This window comes from Megalops cyprinoides, chromosome 3 (genome assembly GCF_013368585.1).
Source record: "Megalops cyprinoides isolate fMegCyp1 chromosome 3, fMegCyp1.pri, whole genome shotgun sequence".
Taxonomy (NCBI): Eukaryota; Metazoa; Chordata; class Actinopteri; order Elopiformes; family Megalopidae; genus Megalops; species Megalops cyprinoides.
In genome coordinates, this window is record NC_050585.1 from 40,716,931 (window position 1) to 40,739,838 (window position 22,908).

A 22,908-nucleotide genomic window follows, 5' to 3' on the forward strand; every position below is an offset into this window, starting at 1 on the left:
GCCCATAAGTACTTGAACAGTTGCAGGGTGTCTGAGAGTGGTGAGACAAGGAAACCCTGCAGACAAACCCACCCCTAATCATTTCAATAATGCAGTCATTGTGAGATAATGACATGGCTAGGATCATACCCGGGCCACACGGCTTAACATTAGCTGACTGAACCACTCGGTAGCCTCAAGATTTAATTTCATAGACTGGGGTTATTGCAGAAACTGTAAGCCGATGCATGCTGCCATGGTTTTAGCATGGAAGTGTTTATTCGATTTAAAAACAGGAGATCTTAATTTCAGGTCCTCAGTGCCAATGTAATGAATAAAAATGAGATCTGAAGACTATTTTGGAGCATTTTTTAGATTTGCTACTCAAGTCATGTCTTGATGGGCAGACCAGTTAAAAACAGTGCCACTTCAATCTGTGGATTAATGAACTAATGAAAAAAGGGTACTGCTTCAATTTGCCAATCACTTGACTGTCTAGAGTGGGTCTAACCTGCAGCTACATATGTGAATCAATACGAATCAGTAACAATTGTCCATGAAAAAACAAAGGTAACACTGGACTATGAAATTTAAATTGATTTTTTGGAGGGGTGGGGTGGGGGTGGGTGGGAATCACTTAAGATTTAAGTAAAGGAAATGGAACAGTGTCCACACAAGTCTACTTCGAGTCTATTTAAATCTGAAAAGGAATGGTCTGCTTTAGGATATCTGAGGTAAATTTATGTCACATCAGCAGGGATGGAGGCAAGGTGGACTCCTCTAAGAACTGATTGTCACCTGTACCAGGTAATCCCATCACCTGGATGAAAGGGATTGGTTTTCAGTGTGCTGAGCTGGCCATGGGCTATGGCTTCGTCACAGAAAATCATTTGAACAGAACATCCTGAGGCCTGTTATTGTGAGATTCCTGCTCTCATCCTCCTCATCCTGTGGGACAGTTAAAAAAGCGTTTTTGGATGACAGCAGCACTAGGGCTGAAATTCGTTAGCACATTGTGTGTGAATTTGAGCAGTGAGGTGTGAGCTGTTGGCCGTTGGAACTCAAACAGAAGTTACCTGTACCCTGGTGCGAAACAGTAATTGAGATGTGGAGGATCATGTGGGCAGTTCGTCGTATTAGCACGTGCAGATCGTAGGATAAGAAGCACAACACGAAGCACGACCTGTTTCAGCACTTAACTCAGCCAGACTGACCAGCCACATTCCTCTGTAAAATAATAATAAAAAAATACTTTTTTATTAATAAATAATAAAATTAACTCTTTCATTAATTATTTGAGCTGATGTTTTTTTTTTAGATTTGTGATATGCAATTTTTTATCGTCATCACTTAATGTAAATAATAATTATAATAATCTCAAACCAACGGGACTGACTGAAGCAACGGAAACAATCATATTCTTGGTCTGTATGCTCAGCCAAACGACGCATCCAGCATCGTGGGTTAACACAAATCTGCTGTCATCTTGCAGGTTTGTTGCGTTTCACGCTCAGATCGTCTTAACAGAGATGTCAAGGGGAAGTCCGGATCGGTGACAGCGTGCTGAGAAGTGGAAAACCATTGCGACTGGATCACCGATTCGCGCATAATGCGGACACCCGTGAGTCTCCGTCTCTCCTGGGAGCGTAGGTAGGGCTGGCAGTAACGGTTCTTTAGTAGCCAAGGATATTAGCATTAACTGTGAGCCGAGAGCGAGGAGAGGGGTGTCGCGAAGAGCTTCGTTAATCCAGTTTGTCTCTACTGTAAAGGGTGCGTTTTCTAGTGCGCCAAAGGAAGAGAGCGGAAAACAGAAACAAACCTCGAACAAATCTATGGTTGGAATTTGGGTTCTTTCTTTTTCGCCAATGCAAAAGGAGATATGCAGCGAAGCTTCGCCTTGCTCTGCACCAGTTTTCTGGGGCTGTGTTTAGGTTCAAGTTTCCCAAGTAATATAAATATTGGTGAGTATGCGCAAATCTGCACCGCATGCACATAATGTCTACTGTGTTCTTTTCAAACAGCCGCATGTATGTGTACCACATGCATAAAAGTATTTCAGTCTGTTAAAGAAATGTTTATTTATTGCAGTTGTTTTGATGAGGGGCAGAATTTGACGCTGCGTGGTTAAACTGGACAGCTCTGATGATGCGACCTGTGACTGTTTTGACGGCGTTTGTGTGAAATGATGGATTTTGTTTCGTTCGCAGGAGGACTGTTCCCCACAGACTCCCATGAATATGAGGTTTTTCGGTTTGCTCTCTCGCGCCATCAGGATATCCCCAAACTGGTGCCCCATGTGGATATGGTCGAAATCGGGAGTAGCTTTGCAATGACGTATGCTTGTAAGTACATGAACTATCTTCTTTTGATCTCTGTGTGCACTGCAGGAAATAGTCGACCAGACTTTTTTTCGACCCCAGTACTGATGTGCAACGCACGGCACAGCGCAGCGGCTATGCACGGTTGATATTGTAAACTGTTGCTTTTCCTAACTTGCGAGCAAAGCGTCTAGCCGCGACTATTTTTGGGTTGTAATGTATGTTTATGTCCACTGGCTGTTAACTGTACTTATGCGGGCATATGACATGTCCAACCTCTGGGCTGAGAAACTAACCAGAGAAATTTACGCACAGTGATATTTTCCCTTTCACGAGGAAGAATTGTTCAGATGAAAGTCTGACGGACATTTGGCGCATTTTGTCGCGTTGTCAGCCCCGTTGATTTAACCCCATTTTGTTACCGCTGTGCTTTTAGCCCATATCCTTCAGGAGCATGGTCTTTGTTCACAAACCACGATCGACTCTGAGGCTTTGCCACTGGAACAATAAATACGCCCCCGATACCGATCATATCATGCACACAACTGGTTGCTATAGTTCCAGACCATCAGTAATGTGTATTCGATTTGCTTAACTCTGATAATCCCTATTCTATTAACCCGAACGCACGAAGGTCTGAATCATATGTGCCGCAATAATCGTTACCCTGATGAAATGGAATTTTGCTCAGACTTCACCAGTTTTTAAACTCCAGTGCAGTGTATTACACACATCTTTAATTCATCGTAAAATTACCGACAAATTGAAACTGAAAACGGCTATAAACCGATGGTGTCTCAGAAGATTTTGGCATTGTCGTACACCCTACTCTGGAAATTGCTTTGTTGCTTTGAAGAGTGGCATGCAGTATATGATAGAGTTTCGGGAGATGCCCTACTGCTAAAGAGCCGCGTTAGGGTTGCGCAAGCCATGCTGAGTGTCACGTTTAAAGACGCAGCCGATAACACATGAAGCCATAACCTATTTGAATAAATAATATTCATTTTACCTGTAAATAACGCAGCCATCAAACATTCGTTATTATTATTATTTTTTCAATTTTGCAAAGTATCGTGAAAATGCATTTACAGTAAATACAACAACAACAGAAAATGCAGAAAGTGTTTTTCGTCGATGGGCGCGCGTCCCAAGCGCGAAACCCAGCAGAGGCTTATACACTCTTCTCGCGTACTTCCTGTCCGCGCAATGATGCCTAAAAATTCGCAGAGGACAACGTGAACTGACACCACACACGCAACACATCCTCTCCGTGACTGCGAAGAGATGTTAGTTGTAACACCTGTAATCGTGTCCTCTCAAGCTGCCAGGTCAGTTGTTACCAACAGGACAGTTCAGTTTACAGGGCGATAACAGTTTGGCTTTAATGACATAACAACAACAACACTAATAATAACAATAATAATAATGAAGATGATAATAATAATAATAATAATAATAATAATAATAATAATAATAATAATAAAGCTTATGCGTAGAATTATTCAGTGTGGTCTTTTATTTCCGTCCTGCGCTTTGCTGAGCTATAATACGACCACAGATGTTTCAGAAAGTGAGGAGGTCCCGTGTGCGTTAACCTCACCATAAAGCTGTAATAAATAAATAACTACACGAACTTTAAATTATTCCTCCCACCACGGACGCGTTGGTCTCTAAAGAACTCTGCCGTTTTGTAATACATCATACGCTGTAGCTCTGTAATTAACCACGAAGGCTAATTAATGATTAGCGGCACATGTAGACAACGACGAACATCTTTTAAAGCAACTGAGGAAAAACTCCACCGCTGCGTCTAAGTGTACACTACGGCCTTGCTGATGACAGCTGATAGCTGATGGTTTGCCGTAGAGAAGTGAAGGGGCAAGAAGTGTATGGTGAACAATTATGTTGATGCACTGTATTTAGTTCAAAGGCTGTAAAGTATCAGAATCAAATCAAAATCACTGCATTGCAAAAAAAAAAAAAAAAACGTGACTGCTGATTACAACACTGCCGTACTGACCTTACAAATTCTGTCAGTCAGATGGTTTCCCCTGCATCTGTGACTTTTATTCTTTGGTATCAAACCTCTATAAAGGCCAGAGGCCCTTGTCGAGTACATGATCCTGTAATAGCCAAACTATAATACAGGCTGTAGTGTGAATCACAACAAAAAGGAATATGTAGGCTATCCACCAGGCTGACTGAAGTCACCCAGGATAACCCATGATGTCTGGCCTGCAGCTTAGGGTGTCTTCACCAGTGTCTCTCTTCAGGAGGAAGTGAAGCTTGTAATGTCATGTGTAACAAATGCATAACAGCATACCTTCCAGAAACATAATAACAATCTCTTGCTCTTGCAATCTCTCTTTCATTCTCCCTCTCTCTCTCTCTCTCTCTCTCTCTCTCTCTCACACACACACACACACACACACACACAGACACACACACACACACAAGGGCAGCGCCAAGAAACACAAACATATAAAAATGTGCATCCTCTAGGCAAGCACAGAACTGAGGAGAGAAAGAGAGAGAGACAGACTGTGTTTACAGTGCCCCTGGTCTACCTGGGCTGTTCCCTGTTGCAGTGGGAGGCTGTTGGTATGCTGTGGTGGTGGGGTTGGAGGTGGGAGGGGGGTGAGGTTGAGGGCGAGGATGCAGGAGGATGGTGTGTGGGGAGGGAGCTTGGGGTGAGGTTATATAGTGATGGTAATGGTAACCGTAATACCTGGCAAGGTAATCGTACAGAGCAATGGTGTGGTGCAATGATGTGGAACTATAGATTTGAGTACTGCCACGCAGTAGTGAAACTTTAGGGTCATGGTTTGGGGTAAGACGTTAAAGCAGTAGTCTGGGGTAAATCTACGGGTTAATGTATGGGGTGGGTTAATGGTATGGCATGGCTCAGCGTCACACCCAGTGCCCGGAGTCTTCACATCCCTTCGGGCACATATGCGGCAGGTTGATGTTTCCCATTCTGGCCTGCCTCCTGCACACTCAGCCATTAGAGGGCGACGTTGATCCTGATGTGAAGTAGAGGAAGGATCAGGGCTGTAGGAGCTCAGGTGTGTCTGAGATTTGCACCAACAGATGGGACAAGTGGCATCGTATAGATTACCACAATGGTACTGCAGCATGCGGTGGATCCATTATGACTGTTTACATTTCAAATCGACGACTCTATGTATAAATATATAGACGTATGCAGGAATAGAAGTTTGAAAGATGGCCTATCCACAGTCCACACCTCAACTGAGCAGTGAAGATGAAAGTAATGTAATATACCCTTTAGTGCAGCATGTGTTCTGTGTAACTGTAATGACACTCTTCCCTTAACTTTCAGTAACAGATGCATTAATACCAGAAAGGGTTTTTTGTTCAAAATCCTTGTCAGCACTGTTCTTGTACTCAAGTGCTTTATTTCTGTCAGAATGTCTGCATTGTTATGATTAATTTTAAATAGCACTTATGAGATAGCCGTAGGTCATATTTGGAATGCAGTATAAAAACAGCTCAGAAAGTGATCCCAATTGTCATTATCATTACCATTTAATATAATGATAATAATAATGATAATGATAATGTCACCACTATAATAATTTGAGCTATTTAGAGTACATTTTTTTATTGGTATTGCTATTTGAAGCATAACATATCTATATACAAAGGAATGTACAGCTACTTAATCCTTATAATATCTTTCTTCTCATGGTGTCATTTAGGTGGAGTTAGGACATCACTTGCTGCTTCTCTATGCATGGCATTAAGAAAAGCTCTCACCCAGTAAGGTGGGAAAGTCTTCCAAATGCTTAACTGGCAGGTTTTCCTCCAATTCATAAGTAAAAAAATGAACTTCTTACCATGGACAGACTACCAGTGAAGCTTCCATAAAAGTTACGTGTCATAGTACACGTCCCAACAAAAAAAAGAGAATGGAAGTGGAGGCCTCACTGCCTCACATGCTCTCTGCTGTATTATCAGCTTCCTTTAATTAAGATCCCAATCCCCTGGTCTCTGATATCCCAGCAAAGCATTTAAATTGAAATCCTGAGTCATGCGTCTTCAGATCTGCAAGTTAATCATTTCAGTAATATTCTAACTCCCCGAGTTGTGTGTGTCTTGAGATCTTGAGATAATCATTTGGGTAATCCTGAGCTGATAATTGTCTGGTGACCAACCCCCCCCAACCCCCCCCCCCCCCCCCCCCCACTTCACCCTCCACTTTCCCATATCTTTTAAGGATGGCTCCCATGCCCCCCTCAGCGCTGTTTCATGCACGCCAGCGGGCTTTGTAATGAGGGAGGCCATTATCGGCGTGTTTGTCCTGGTTCAGATCCGTGTGGCAGATTGCTGGAGTGGCAGCTGAGCCCCACTGGCTGTTTGAGCTCGGGTTTTTCTCGCACTTTCAATTACGAGATTAATGAGCCGTTAACTTATCATTGTTCCATTACCGCGCGGAGCCGGGGATTGTCTGCGCGGAGAAACGAGGGTCGGTGGTCTGGATCATCTCCAGCCTGAGCCGGCTGCTCCCCTCCTGTGTCCCCAAACAGACTTCATCAGCTCAGGTGTTTTCCGTATGGATGGGTTCCGGCTCGGAGAGAAAGAGGGCAAGTCAGGTAGCACTCAGATCTACAGTAATAGTGCTTCATTTTGGCATCATTATCAAAGAGTGCTTTGTTACCGTGTATCCAGTGACACACTCAGGGGGAAGTTCAGCTTAATATTCATTAGCGTATTGCTGGGCCTCTATCTGCAGCAGGGTCAGGATCTTACTCAGGGCAAAACAACAGCAGTGGCAGGGGGAGCCGTCATCTGGATTCCTGTCTTCCTCCTGCCTGTTTATGATACACTGGCGATTTCAGTCAGCTTCTCTCTCACACACACAGATAAACACACTCACACACACACACACACACACACACACACACACACACATATGCTCAAACAAACAAATGCACGTATATGTGTCAACACGTCATGTGATGATGACTGCAGTTAATTAATCTCATTCACACAAACACAGATACACACACACACACACACACACACACACACACAATTCCCTTATTGTGACAGTCAGCCAGGCCAGGAATATCAGGGTTGTCAATCAGTCTTGCGTGCAGTAGCCCCGCTGAGGCAGCTCAGATTAATCTCAGTGCCAAGGGAGAGAGAAACGAACACCGTTTTATTGCTCTTCCTCAACGGCTGGCTGGAGCCCCTTGGAGTGCTTGCTACTGACTTTCACTGTATCCGAATACTCACAGCCGTGGACAGCACTCTAAAATGGAAAAATGATAGGCCCCTCACTGCAAACATCACTGTGAATCCCCTTTGGCCTATCTGTGCTCTACACTGCGATCTGCAGGCCACATTGTGTACTGCAGTGAATGTGGAGATCAGCTGCAGTCCCTGGAGCAATGGCCACCAGCGCCGAGACTTTTTAAAAATCAGGTGCTGTCAAACATGGGTTTTGTCATCGGCCCAGCACTGCGGCCTTGTGGGACATGGGCTGCTCTAGGGGCTTCAGCGCTGATGATATGTGACAGGTATCTCATTAGCTTGCAATTATTAGCCACCAGGAACAAGGGCAGTGCCGGGAGGAAGCTGTCTGGAAAAGAAAGGCTGATCTAACTTTGGGTGTGGCGGGGGGGGCTGGGAGGGGGCTGTGGAGGAGGGGGGATTGGCGGGGGGGCAAGGGATGGGGGCAGGGGTTGGGTTTAAGTAGAGTGTGGGGGGTCGGATATATTAATTTAATCTTTGTCCCCCCAGGTCAGTCGACTCAGGAGCCTGTAGCTGACTGAAAGCTGATTGGTGGAGACTGTGGGTGATGTGTCCCGTTTTAGGGATGTGCCTTTTGGAATGCAGAGGAGTTGAACGGAGGGTCATCATGGTTTGGAGGCATGTGGGTTGGTTAGCGACAATTTCAACAGGACAAACGTGCAAAATAGGGAGAGAAGGCCTGCAATTCAGACAGACAAAAAGAGGCTGAGCTTCTACCAGTGTAATAAGTGTATAACATACTAGCCGAGTTGTAACTAACAGTGTGCTTAGTTGTACAGTTTGTGTTATCAACAACAGCTAGTACGTGGTAGTTTTGAATCAGCTTGTTATTACAAAGCAATTTTGTGGTTTACTTAAGATTTAGTCAGTATTGCAGTTCGAAATTTTTTAATATTCCTAACCCAAAGCGAGTGAAATAACTCAAATGCTTTGATTTATGCATGTCTCGGTGTAGGATTTTCCCCCTGTTGTTTATGTGCAGATGGCAATGCAAATGAATTGATTATGAAAACTGTCAATCAAATGCAAGCGCACAACACCACTGAGGAATCGCATGCAGACAGGTAGCTGTGATGTGCAGGCTTTAGTCAGAGGACATAGCTTAGTAGCGAGGAATGCAACACCATGAACTGTTTTTTCTTAACTGTTACCCAAGGGCAGCATGGGTCATATTTGTGTGTGTGTGTATGTGTGTGTGTGTGTGTGTCTGTGTGTGTGTGTGTACGTGTGTGTGTGTGGAAGGGTTCAGTGGGGTCTTGTTGGAGGACTAAGTATCTGCCCAGGAGTTTGTGCACTCAGTGATATGTATCACATGATTTCTTACACTACTATTTTTTTTATCATGCTTTGTCAAATGCAATCATGCAGTAATGCCTGCAGCAATGTGCCCCTTATTCATGGCAGTCCTGAAACTGTCTTGCGAGGCTTTCGAGTCTCTAGCGTTCAGTAACACTCAGTGTTTAGTGTTGGTGCTGTGGACTAGGGGTCTCTTTGGAATGTTGTGACTCAGTAGAATAATGGAAAAAAATCCCTCGGAATGTCGTGGTCATGGGTTTCCGGAGCAATCCAGCATTATGACTGGCAAGAATATGTAACTCAAACGCACACCTATATTATAGCATGGTGAGGGGGAGGCCCTACCCAGACGCCCTCCACCTCAAGGGATATAACAAATCCCACTGCAGATCCCAGCTGCAGATCACATATGTCACAGACTTACCTGCATTACCTCTTCTGAGATTCGGCCCTGCAGCCACCTGCTCACAAACCTGCTGCCTGAGTGGTGCCCTCTCTATATGGCATGTTACTGTGGCATGACAGTTTTACAAAGATCACCGGGCGTAAAAGGGTTTATGATGGCAGAAGCCCGGATTCTAGTCCAAGTCAAGGATACAGCAGTGAATGTGTGGCTCCAAAGTGGCTGGCCCTATAACAGCTCTGTAACCGCAGGGCCTCAGCCATGACAAGGCTAGCGAGGTTGGGCTGGGCCAGACTGACGGGCCCTCCGAAACTCCCTCTGTCACGGTCCCAGGCACGGCCGTGCTGGCCAGAACAGACGGACCCTGCCAGGGGTTTTTGGAACATCCCCGGGGGGGGTTCAAATGGCCCCAGATACCCCTTCCCTCTCACCCCGTCCAGCGTCAGCTGCCCGGCGTTCCTCATGGCCGTGTCTGTCACCACGAGATACAGCGCAGAGCACTTCTAGTGTGTTTTAGGTCAGGTTAAAGCAAACTCGTGTTGGGGCTCTTGTTCAACCCCCGCAGCCATTGTTGTTCTCAATTTTAAATCTAGGAGGGGTAAAATATGCTGCCCTTTGGCTACCAGCTGTAACTTACTCAAACAGAAAGAGAACATGAAGCAAGATCAGGAAATAAGAACTGAGGCATGGCGGATTATCAGTACTGTGTCTCATCACCCGCCATCATTTCCCTCTGTAAACAGACACTGTCAACTCTGATTCTACCATTTCTTCCATTCAGATCCCATTTCATGCTCTCAAGTTTACTTGGTTTCTGTTTCTCTCTAATAATTTGGACCATTTTTTCTTCAATGTCTGTGACAATTACGTATTTTCCCCCTTGCAGCTGTATTCTTGTCTTTCACTAGAATCTTCAAAAAATGCCAGGATTTATACAGGATTGTAAATAACTTTTAACTTGTAACTTGTAACTTAACTTCTGATGACCATAATGTACAATTTCTGTTCAAGATCTTTCTCCTATATTATGTATAATTGCACTGACTTGTGAATAGTGAGTTACCCTGGATAAAGATGAGCGCATAAGTAGACAAAACAAAAAAGATCCACACAGAGTAAAGTCAGAATAATAGATCAGATCTGCAATCCAAGTAAAATAGAATAACAGATGTAATCATGACTTTGGCAACCTGCCGATCATATGCTTCAGATTCCAGAACTGCTCTATGCCAGGGCAGACCTGAGGCCAATGGCAGTGTCTGCCCTGTTCTTTCTGCTCATCTCAACGAATGACATTGCTGGATAGACTCACCATTCATGCCTCTGCCATTCATTGGTGCCAGGCAGCACTCACTGTTCCCTGCTTCAGCCTTAATTATCAGAATAGACTGTTTTAAATATTGCAGGTATTATCAGAATTATAAATGCACATGTTAGTCATCTGCATATTGAATTATGACACTATGGTATATATTTTTGGTGTCTGGAACAAATTCCCTTTGCGCTCTTCTCTTACATTACATTACATCACTGTCATTAATCAGATGCTCTTATCCAGGGTAACATAGGTTACCATTTTTACATGTTATCCATTAATACAGCTGGATCTTTAATTTTGATATAAGTACCTTGACCAAGGGTATATCAGCAGTGCCCCAGCAGGGAACTGAACAAGCAACCTTTTGATTACAAGCCCTGCACCATACCACTATACCACACTGCCAGGTCAGTCTCTTACTTGTACCGTACAGAGTTCCTGAAGTCCTGCACTTGCAAGGATCTCCAGAACATATTCCCCAAGACTGTGGGGTCTCCTGGGCACCCCTGTGTTCTTCAGCAACTCTACTCTCAAAAAAAACACTCCATGGCAAGAAAACAGACCAGATAAGATGAGATGGGCATGATTGAGCAGCCCTGTAGAGGAAAAAGAAACCGCAATAAAAGAGGCGGAGGACATTTTAGCTCGGCAGGGGAGCCGTTGCAGAGCCGGCCTACAGGAATGAGCATCAGCCTCCTGAAGGAAAGAGACCCAGCTGTTTTCAGAAATGTCAAAGATACCCTGCAGACTTATTGATCAAAAAATTTCATCCAGAAGCTCATTCAGCACGCCCACCCATGCCTGCATGCTAATAATTAAATAATGCTCCGTCCGCCAATTACCCAAGCTCGTTTCAGCATCTTCGTTGTCACTGGAATGTTTATTCATGGCGGCCAGCGATGGCCTCTTTCAGCGAGCGGACGATAAATACTCAGGATCAGTAGGGAAGTGATCCGATGCAAGCACTCATAAAAATTAATCGTTTCTAACGGACCATTCACCGGATTGTTTGATTAGTGCGATACCGAGACGAGATAAGCTCAGATAAGATAAGATAAGCTGTTTGACTGGCACACGGGGATGTGAGCAGATGGACTGGCAGGGTCACGATTGCGGAGGGCCACACTCTGTAGCTGACGGTTGCAGAAGGACCCGTGTGTCAGCGTTGTCCTCGGCGACTCGGTCAGATCCAGTCAGATGGCCTCCGACCGCCTCCGTGGTGGTGCGGTGGAGTTCTGTCTGTCGGCAATGTTGAAATCTTTCTGATTTGGGCTGATCTGACATGGAGTGACCTGAGGCGGTCATGTGATCCAGTCCTTCAGTGACATTTAGTATCGTGCCCTTACTACTGTGACTGCTCTATGAAGAAGTCAAATAAACATGCTATTGTATTTCCCTAAAACTTCAATTCAAAAATATGTATTCACATTCCATATTCCATTCAAGACAGGAAAAGAAAAAATCAGGAAGCTTGCTGTGACTGTGAGGTATGGTACCATACCTTTGTCTAGTCGTGTTGCACAAGTTGTGGTAGCGCTTGAGTGCTCACACTCACTGGTTTGGGAGTGTTGTTAGGCTGGTCTGACACTGTTGTTCATTCAGCTGAAATGGACACACTTCTGTTCTTGTGCTGGAAGTTGCTCTGTATAAGAGTGTCTGCTAAATGAACGTAATGTAATGCAATGCTGTTTTTACCTGATGAACCGGTCAAAATAATCCTTCCTAGGTGTCTTAATCTTCCTTTTTTTCTTGTCAGTTTGTTCACAGTTTTCCAAAGGGGTGTACGCCATCATCGGACTGTATGACAAGACCACAGTTAACATGCTGATGTCGTTCTGCGGGGCGCTGCACGTCTGCTTCGTCACGCCCAGCTTCCCGATCGAAACGTCCAACCAGTTTGTGATCCAGCTGCGGCCTGACCTGCAGGACCCCCTGGTGGGCGTCATCGAGCACTACAAGTGGACCAAGTTTGTCTACATGTACAGCTCAGACTCCGGTAACACACGTCTGCTTTCAGATCTATTCCCTCAAGCCCCTAAAACCTAAAATTCATCTAAAATTTTGTACCCTAACTTTACTCACTTAGGTACTATGTTATATGTACACAATCACTACTCTACACATTGTGGTTGTTATAAACTTGTAATTACACAAGGCATGACCAAGTTTAATAAGTGGAGGTACTATGTAATAACATGTGGGCCTGTGCACACAGTGAGTTGTACTGTTCCTAAGAAGGGAGAGCCTAAATACGCAGATGTTAGAGCTACTTAATGTAAAGAGAGACAACAAACTACTTGATAAATACCTTCCTTCCTCTTCACATGAGAATTTTGTGGCTGTAGGCATTTCATGAGGAAGACGCTGAGCTCAAGTGTCCATGGATTGATATGCTGAGAGGAAACACAGCATTGATTTTTTTCCAACTCGCTGATCCTCTAAGCACCTGCAGCAGCAAGCTGTGCACTTCAGAATGTGGAGGGCCTGGTGGCCACATAGAGGTGGAACAGCAAGGTCCAGCAAGGAGCTTGCTGTCATCAACACTTCCTCATTTGTTAGTTCTAGCTCTAACATACATGCCTAGAGCCAAAAAAAACACCACACACATGTATAGTCTGTTACTATCTTTCTGGATGCCAGGTCATATGACATGCGGCAAGCATCTATGTATCCATGTAGGTATCCAAGTAGGGCTCGTAGCTGAAAGGTTGCTGGTTCGATTCCCCACTAGGGCACTGCCATTGTGCCCTTGGGCAAAGTACTTAACCCAAAATTGCCTCAGTAAATATCCAGCTGTATAAATGGATAGTATGTAAAATTGTAGCTTATGTAAGTCACTCTGGATAAGAGCTTATTTTAAATTACAGTAATTTAGAGTAATGCTCCATCTTCACTTCCCGCACACTGGGTCATAGTCCTTAGTTTCGATGGCTAACTTAACATGGCACAACCAGGTGCCTCAGAAGTCTGTATCCCCTTGATCTGTGTTGCTTGGATACAGCTCAGCGCTCTCTTAGTGTCATTATCAACCCTCTGAGAGGCTCCTTGTTAGCGCTGTGCATCAGAGAGCGCACTCCAGGTCAGCGTGGGATTCACTAATGGAGCAGGGCCCTTGCTACTTACACCCTAATGAAAGCTTGTTTGCTAATGTTTGCTTGTTCTCTTGTGGCGCAGCTTATGGTTTTTTCGTGTGTGCATGTTGTGCATGAGATTGTTTATGTTAGTCTCTGGTCGCCGAATTCTGTGGCCTATGTGGGTACGAACTGCTGTTCAATTCAAGAAGGAGGAGGGGGTAATTTCCCGGAGAAGGTGGGTTATAATTCAACTGCAGCTGTGCAACAGGCCCCCCCAACCACCACCACCCCCGCTCCCATTCTCTGCATAAAGCATTCTTGCCCCAAGGACAGATTGTGCTAAATCAAGCAAGGACATGAGCTCTGCATGTGTTTTTGCTCTGTTTCATCCAATTTCATTCCGTAGTTCAGAGAAGTAAAATATCTGGTCAGTCAGCTTCAGCTTTTTGCGCATCATCTTTGGCTGCATGATACATTGTCTGATGCATTAAATGAACTATTAGAACATGGTCGCTCATTGCATTGATTGACTTGTCCCTGTAGTTCCTCGGGCTACTCTCTTTCTGTTTATCCATCTGGTGTCTGAGCAGACTTCATGAAGCTTTGTTCCATTACATCACATTGCATTACTTGCATTTAGCAGGGGCTCCTCTCCAGAGTAATTTTCAGCATAAGAGAACAGAAGTTTGTCCATCCAAGTTACATGGGCAACAGCGCCGGGCCTGGTTTGTTCCCATTTCATAGATCTCCCTGTTTTTATTGCACCTGCCTGCTGGTGCATTTTGAGTATGACTTGAAATTTTGTACCCTGTTGTAGTGCTGAGGGGAGGACCTGAACATTGCACAGCTGATCATCGTTAGCTACGCCATTTTTTCTGTAGCATACCTTCAGTTTACAGAGGAGATTGCATTTTGCATGCCATTATGCAGTCACATTGAGCTATGGTTGAAACTCAAGGTGAATTAATGTTGTTTCGCAGTGAGATATTTAAAAGGCAGCATATCATATTTGCTTCACCCTCAAAGTTGAAATCGATGATACAATTCAGTTTGTAACTGCAATTCGAATAAGTCAATACCCTGGCAGTTAACAAATGCATTCTTATATGAAGTGAGTGACAGACAATTGGTTTAGGATCATTTAAGCCAAGGAGACATGTGATTCAGTAATATCCTAAAAGGGTCAAAGCATTTCCACTGTAATTGGGGTCTCTAGTACATTGTAATGACGTATGAGGACAATGCTACAGGGATGCTGGCTGCAGGGGATTTCAGCATTGATCATGATTTCTGCACAAGAATAAAAAAAAAACGATAAAAAGGATTTAAAAATAAATAAATAACAATGATAATTCTGAATGGCAAAGAACATTTTTATAAATATACAACATAAAATAAAAATAGAAAAGGAAGATAATACCATATTCTCCTATCCCAAACTGTAGACAAGACAACAAATGGACAGTATGGATGTGAATGTTTTGTTTTTAAAGATAAGGTCTATAACAGATCTCCCCGTGCAGCTGCACTCTCTCCTCCAGCTCAGACAGGACTGTGAGTGTCATTGATCAAACTGAAGACAGGTGTAATCTCTGCGCTTGGCTCAGGGGAGCCAGTGTGTTTTTCCCGTTGTCTCGGCCACTTTGTTCTCCGTTACTCTCTTAAATTGAGTTATTCTCCCTCTTTTGTTCAGGCTGATGATTTGAGAGCGCGGGCAGGCATCTCCCTGGGGCCTGTAGAGTCGAGTGAGGGGGGAATGCAATGAGCATTCGCTGCTGGCTCACTGTTGCTGTCCACTGCTAGCTTACCTCTGCTGTCTTCTGCTAGCTTACCTGTACTGTTTGCCTGTAGTTTACCTTTGCTTTCCACTGCTAGCTTACCACTGCTGCTTACTGTTTGCCAAGTGCTGCTGTCCACTACTAGCTTACCACTGCTGTCCACTGCTAGCTTACCCCCGGTGGCTTACCTGTGCTGTCTGCTGCTGGCTACTCTTAAGTGGCAGTATTAGACAGGGCGTAAGGTGGTATAGGTGTCATTCTTGGAGAGGGGGGAGAGGAGATCAGAATGCACGTGAGAGCTGGGGTTCCCCAGCCATGCCCTGTGGTGCATAGCACCTCTTATCAATAGGCCTTGCCCTATTTCAGTTCCTGCAAATAAATCTGTCTGTCTCTCTTTTTCCTGTCTCATCACACTCAGAAGACTGAAGACACCAACTGAACTTTACTGCTCTGAGGTCCTTCTTTTTTAAGTTTTCTTTCTGCAGGCTAGGCACATATAGGGACATCTGTCTTTATCTCTCTATCTCTTTATCTCTCTATTTCTCTCTTTTTCCCCTCAGTATCAGTGTAAAGCAGAGATCAAACGAGGGCTTCATGTTAGCTTCAGTCATTTCTCATTTCCAGCTCGAACTGAACTAGAGAGAGGGAACTTTGTACTGTGGGTATCTCAGTGGTTTCTGTGCCCTTATCCTTGAGCAAGGTTCTCTTCCTGGATCACGTCAGTGAAATCAACTTCTGCATATTACTCCAAAAGATTGTGCCGTATGAGTTATATTGGAAAAACATCACTAACTCATGAATAAATAACCTTCTCTGATGTGGAAATGAGGGCGGAAGGAAGTATGATACTTTTTCTATTAGTTTTTAATGGAGTGCTTATCTCCCGGCTCGCCGTGGTATCACCGCATAGGCTGTTGGGCTACCAGTGGATGTAGCTAGCATGGAAAGTGAGGATGTTTTTCCATTACCCATTTCTGTCAGACCTGCATGCGTGGAGCTGTCCATGGTGCTGAATGTGATCTCTATGTGAGGAACCTCGGCATAGCGGACTTCAGTGTTCTGAGCTGCAGTGTAAGGCAACTATTCCACAGCATAATAAATGGCAGGACAAGGGCTTAACATGGGTCATTAAATTATATTTGGCTTTTTACTTAGCAAAATCAAACACTGTATTTCTCTATTTGAAATAGAGTTATTAAGGAGTAATTCATATTTTAAAACTTAGAGAAAGTTTTTAAACTGTTGATGTTGAAATAAATAAATAAAACTGGGAGGCCCTTTTCATGCTTTTCAGTGAGATAGGATTGTACTCACGCTGTTACTATGATGATGTCTTCTTGAAAATAACCAGTAAATAATCTGTCAATAGAACTAATGTTGTGCTCTCTCTCTGTCTTTCTCTCTCTCTCTCTCTCTCTCTCCTATATCTTTCTCTTTCTCTCTGTCTATCTCTGTCTCCCATCAATCCAGGTCCCTCCTACCCCTTGAATCTCTAAAAATATTCCCAGAAAATGACATGCGATGTTCTTGTGTATGTAAATGAGATGAGGGAGAATATCAACATGTATATTTATAACACGCCTTTCTATTCAGCTCTAATTGCCATTTTATTTATTACATTTTTTTCCTGGGAACAGGGCTCAGATTCCTTTTGAAGGAACTGTATTGAGGAGCATCGATGCGGGGGGACTGAGTCATCTCTCCTGGAAGCACGCACACATTCTCGCTCAAAATGATATAAGGCCCGGCTCAGCAGCCTCGTTAGGGTCTCAAAGCCACACAAATCGTACACACCTTCCTCTTCCCCTCAGCGAGCTAAAAGAGACACAGGTTACAATTATGCGTAATTCATGACGACAGTCGCAGTAATGGATGTAAAATATGAATTAATGCGCAGGCATAAATCTGGCGAGAGGGAGTGCAGCAATCTATAAAATGATAACTAACCCGTAGTTCGTGACAGCGTCATAACTCCAGCAATAACTGATTAACTAGTGCCGTGAATGGGACCCAGATGGGATGTGATTTTCCAGACCGGTAAAGAGATTATTTCCGTCTAATGGCGTAATGACTTCCACAATCGCCCAGTCACTCGCTACCTCTCCAGCTCGGCGCTGTCAGGGAACTGACCCGTCGTCCACGCGTACGGTTCTGTTCCTTCTGCAATCATCAGTTCGTGTGGGTGAAAGCCGTGTCTTTGAGGCACGCCTGTGTTCCTCGGTGGATGATTCTTGTCCTGGGACAGCTCCCAGATGGGGTTAGGAATGGCTGGGAGGGGTCTGCTCAGGGTGTGGACCAGAATACTGATCTAAAATCTGCTAGCACTGCTAGCCTTTGCTAGTATAGCCTTTGTCTGACTGACAAGGGGATGATGCAAAGACTGGAGTGAGGATTATAAATGTAATTTAAAAATAATTTGAAAAATATACTACTCAGGGCAAGGTAACAGCCACTTGTGGCCACAGTAATGAAACAGTGAAACTATGACACATTATATCCAAACAAACTTTAGAGATCCTCTAGATCTCTTCCTCACAAAAATGTCAATTTATTGCTGTGAGATTGTAATTAGTATTTTTGTGGTTCTTAAAGTTGTTTTCCCCAACATAATGGGAACGGTAAACATTAATATATTATTATCAATGATTAACAATGATAATTCTTGCATTTCCACCAAAGATACATTAAGAAAAATGATAGTGATTTTGCAAGGAGGCAAGAGATAGAAATAGCTAAAAGCCATTTCTGTGAAGAAAGGGCTGAAATTGCAGGAGACTCAGTTCACTTCCTGTCCTAATTATTACAGGCAGAGCCCATTAAACTGTCCTTAACAGCTGCTCCCCATTAAAGAATGTGCTAGGCAGACAGTGAACAAGACAGCCAATCAGAGCACAGCCTTGTGTACACAGGGTATGTCGGAGCTGATTAGGAGAACATTGATCCTTCACTGCATCTCGGACTGTGGACACATGTACGCTCCCCAGCGCCTACCATGTGTCTTTATATCTGTCTCCATCTGCTGTCATTGCATAAGTTCCTGTTTCCATCTCTATCACCTGCATCGATACAACCTTGTTTCGAGCACAGCGCTACACCATCTACCCTAAATTAGGTTACTAGCACTGATGTGTGTTTTCAGCTGTCCTCAAATATCATACATGGAAAGCATATCATCAAGGTCAGATTCCCGATAAAAGTGTAAAAATATTATTATTATTATTATTATTATTATAAGTAGTAGTAGTAAGCAGTAGCAGTAATATAATGATTATGATGCCAACATTTTGTCATAACAAGTTGTTATGATTCATGATGATCATTATTCATCTTCTGAACCTCATTGCCCGTTTCTTCAGATGTTCAGGTGTATTCAGGTATTCATTCAGGCGATGTCATTGGTCATAGTGGCCCTCCTCTGGTCACTGTGTCTCCCATGAGCGAGCTCATACTCCCTGTTTTCAGACTGACTCCCCTCATTCCGTTCCTTATGTGTTTGGCAGAAGCGCTCATGCCCTCATCCTCAGGGCAGCACATCTTACATTTAACAGGTAATCCGTTCATGCAGCTGGGTGTAGGCTGAGGCAATTCAGATTAAGTGCCTCCCTCAAAGGTGTAACAGCAGTGTGAAGCCAAGGATTCAGGCCCACAGTTTCCCCTTCAGGCACCTCATCCACCACAGAACCACACAGCTAGGCAGCCATTTCAAAGCTATCCCCTGCCGCCTCTTTTTCCCTGTGAAAAAGAATTCCCACTTTTTATTTTCATTATTTCATGGTGTTTTTACCCTAGAGATTACCCTCTCCAGCAAAGGGCCCCTGACTGTTGCTGAACTTTATAACAAGCTGTTTTTTTTTCTTTTATTATTGAACAGCAGAAATGCTGAACAAAATAAGCAGACGTGCATTATAGATTGGTTAGGTGCACACAAACTGATATGTAATTTGATTTAGTAATGGGTCTCCACTTTCTGCAGCTTTTTGAGGTTTTCACAGCTTTTTTGTCGAAGGCAAGGCAGCAGTGTGTTTTGTGTGGCAGTGAGCAAATCAGACAGGGGATCTCCTGATGGTGACATCTAAATCTAGACCAGTCCTACTGGACAACATACATTCAGTTAAAAGGTGTAGAGTGAAAATTATTCTGTGCCATAGCAAGATGACAAAAAGAATCACCTCTTAAAATAAAACCAATGGATTTTTTTGTTGTTTGTGCTGAGGTGGAATTAATGATTGTGGAGAACAGAGGTTCTGCATAAATTTGACTACAATAAGGCTGCCAGCTCTTATTAATCACCTGGCAGTGCTTTCAGGTGCACAGGTTCTACGGGTTTGAGTTTAAAAGAACATGGAGAACAACATTAGGTGTGTGCCGCGGAGCGTGGTGGGGGTGTGCGCATGGGGGTGTTTGTGTGGGGGGGGGGTGTTTTTTTGGGGGGGGCACACTGCCTCGATAACTTTAGATGCTTTGTCCTCCAGCGGTTCCTTTCATGCTTGTGCATTAGAGTAAAAGCTAATAGGCTCCCACAGCCCGCAAACCCATTTCAGATCTCCCAAACAGCTTTTTAAACTATTTTAAGCTTGTCAGTGCACATGATAACAAAATGTAAGAAAATAAATAAATAAATAAGAGAAGACTCTCCATTAAAGTCTGTTTGAATTAGCGTAACGGTGGATTACTGACTGGGAGCACTCATGCAGTCAGAGTTTCCCTACTGATTCACTCATGATCAGGTCACACCTGGGCTCCTGTCTCCTCTCACCTGCCTGCTTTCCATCTCTCCTGTCTCTCCCCCATCCCCCATCCCCCCCCCCCCCCCCGCGCTCCTTGCTCTCCTGCCCGCAGGACTGACGGTGATGCAGAGGGTCCTGGACACTGCCGCGGAGAAGAACTGGCTGGTGACCTCGGTTAACCTGGAGACCATGACGGAGGTGGTGCTCCTGAAGTTCTTCCAGGAGCTTGAGAAGAAGAAGGAGGGCAAAATCATCATCGACTGCGAGCTGGAGAGGCTCACCACCGTGCTTAAAGCGGTAAAGCATCACCCTTTACCACCATGACTACTTCATCTTAGAGAAAAGAGGGAGGGAAACAGAGAGAGAGAGAGGGAAAGAGACAGAGGGGGTGGGATAGAGTGAGAGAGAGGAGAAGAGATGGAAAGACTGCACAGATATCTGACCCAGATGAGATGCCCATCACACTGGCAGAGAGATACACAGCCCCATTAGCAACCCGATGCATCGCCACCTGCCACAGCTTGAGAGCTAAGCTAAACACTCTGAGGGGAGGACCAGTCAAGTACTGTTCGGTACATTTTTCTCAGAGCCCGAGACCCTCGCTCTTTACCGTTTATGTATTGTGTGTGTTGTGTATTTCGTGTGTGTTTTGCTTTGGCAACACAACCATATGTTTGTCATGCCAGCAAAGCTCATTGAATTGAGCTAATTTGAAAGGAGACAGAGGAAGAAGAGAGAAACAGAGACTTGTGAACTAAAAAAACCTTATTGAACCTTTTTATTTATTGAATGGAGAGGTATGTAGAGGTATGGAGAAGTGTTTGAGAAGTGGAGAAGTATTATACATTTATATATGTGAAAGAACAAACAACACACCGCAACCAGAATACTGCAACCAAAATAAAAAAAAGCTTTACCACGTCACATGGTTAGAATGTCACCACTCTTTCATAAACCTCATTTACAGCACAAAGTGCCATCAATTTCCCACTTGCTCAGAGAAGGAGATGGAGAGAAGAAAACAGAGGCTGAGAGATACAGAAAGAGGGGGGAGAGAAAGCGAGAGAGAGAGAAAGAGAAGGAAACAGGCTGAGAAAGAGAAAGAGAGAAAGAGGTTCTTACATTTATTTGGCCTGTAGAAGCCTGAAATATAGGTTGGCCCAGTGCAGTATAATTCAGTTCCAAACCTCTTATTGTTCCATCATTGCTACAAAAAATACCAAACGGGCAGTAAGTCAGTAAAATTCCTGGCAGTGGAAATCAATCTTGAACATTGGGGCAAAGAACAAAACCGCACTACCGGTGAGTCAGTGGGCGGCTCGTACAGATTCACAAGATAGACTGCAGCACTGCTGTTCCCTTAGCTACAGAGAGGGAGAACAGAGACACATCATTGCCTCCCAGCTAAAGACATTTAAAGTGACTGATTGGTTAGCAAGTGAGTGACTATGTGAGTGAATAAGGGGATGAGAGAGTAAATGAATGAGTTAGTGACAGGGTGAGTAACTGTGAGGGAGTGAATGGGTGAGTGAATAAGTGAGTGGGTGTGTGAGTAAATGAATCGGTGAGTGATTGTCAAAGTGACAGCAGTGAGTGAAGGATGTGAATGAGGCCGAAGCCGAGAGCTTAGATGAATGTACCTCACGGCATTTCCCTGGAATGAAAGCAGTGTTCCCTGATGTTCCGCACATAATCCCAGCCTGACACACTTTATGTGGCCACCTCCAGTTTAGTTGCCTGAACAAAACCAGACCAGTTACCTGAAGAACACGTATAGTATATACAGGCCTGTATTGCACTCCATAAGAAATGATAAGATACACTTGTTTTACTGCATTATTTAAATGTATTTTCATATACTGTATGTCTTTACATATATTCTGTCTGTCTGTCTGTCTATCTATCTATCTATCCATCTGTCTATCTGTTTGTCTACTTGTAATGTTCAGACCAAATTATGCAGTGATAGGCTGTGCTCAATCCCAAGAAAAGTTTTTTTTAGCATAAATGAGGTGGTAGTATTAAAGAAACCTGTGTCACATCAGGGAGAAGAAGACAGCACTCACCACACAAAGAGAACGACAAGGGCTTCAAAGCTTTCAGTCCAAGCACTGATGTTGGCGTGAGTGCCTAAATGCATTTGTTCCACATCTGTGAACATGTCTATTAAACGTTAAAAAGTATCTTTGAAACCTTTGTGGTTTTCTTTTTTTATGGTCAAAAGTTGGCTAATGTGACTACAGTCTATACATCTAACTTTTTTTCAGGCAGGTTTCCAGTGTCCTACAGACATAAAATCCAGGGAGAGGGGCCTGTAAACATGGAATAGTCTTAAATTAAATCTTAAAACATCCTTACATGCCTCTAAGGGGAATCTAATCTAATTATGTATATTTTTAAAATAATTGTGATTTATGTGGCCTTTGATTACGGAAGTAGTTCAAGTTAAACACCCTGCTTAAGAGGACCATGGCAGTCTCCTGACAACAGCGGAACAAACTGGGGATAGAGTCGGGTAGGTCAGCCAGTGTCCCCTCATCTCACCGCCCTTAGGCACCCTGCGATTTGTCAGGTACCTGTGAGTTGCTCAGATGGGGTCAGTGGAGTGGCGCCTATCCTCCAAAGAGCACTAATGCCCTGTGTGATGCAGTGGTGTGAAAAGCAGCCTATAAAAGAATTATATTCTGCTCACCTCAGCACTGCAGAGGTTGTCGTGGAGAGATGGACGTAGAATA

The 22,908-nt window shown here is 44.0% G+C and overlaps 1 protein-coding gene across 3 annotated transcripts in view; it reads left to right on the plus strand.

Moving 5' to 3' along the window:
* The first annotated feature begins 1,511 nt into the window (after nucleotides 1–1,511).
* Nucleotides 1,512–22,908, plus strand: part of LOC118775761 (glutamate receptor 1-like) — a 65,721-nt gene continuing 44,324 nt past the window's right edge. For all 3 annotated transcript variants that reach the window (XM_036525838.1, XM_036525839.1, XM_036525840.1), the window contains exons 1-4: nucleotides 1,512–1,940; nucleotides 2,187–2,321; nucleotides 12,351–12,590; nucleotides 20,286–20,470. In XM_036525838.1, coding sequence (XP_036381731.1) covers nucleotides 1,859–1,940; nucleotides 2,187–2,321; nucleotides 12,351–12,590; nucleotides 20,286–20,470 — 642 coding nt within the window. In that variant the 5' untranslated portion in view covers nucleotides 1,512–1,858. The remainder of the gene's footprint in view (nucleotides 1,941–2,186; nucleotides 2,322–12,350; nucleotides 12,591–20,285; nucleotides 20,471–22,908) is intronic.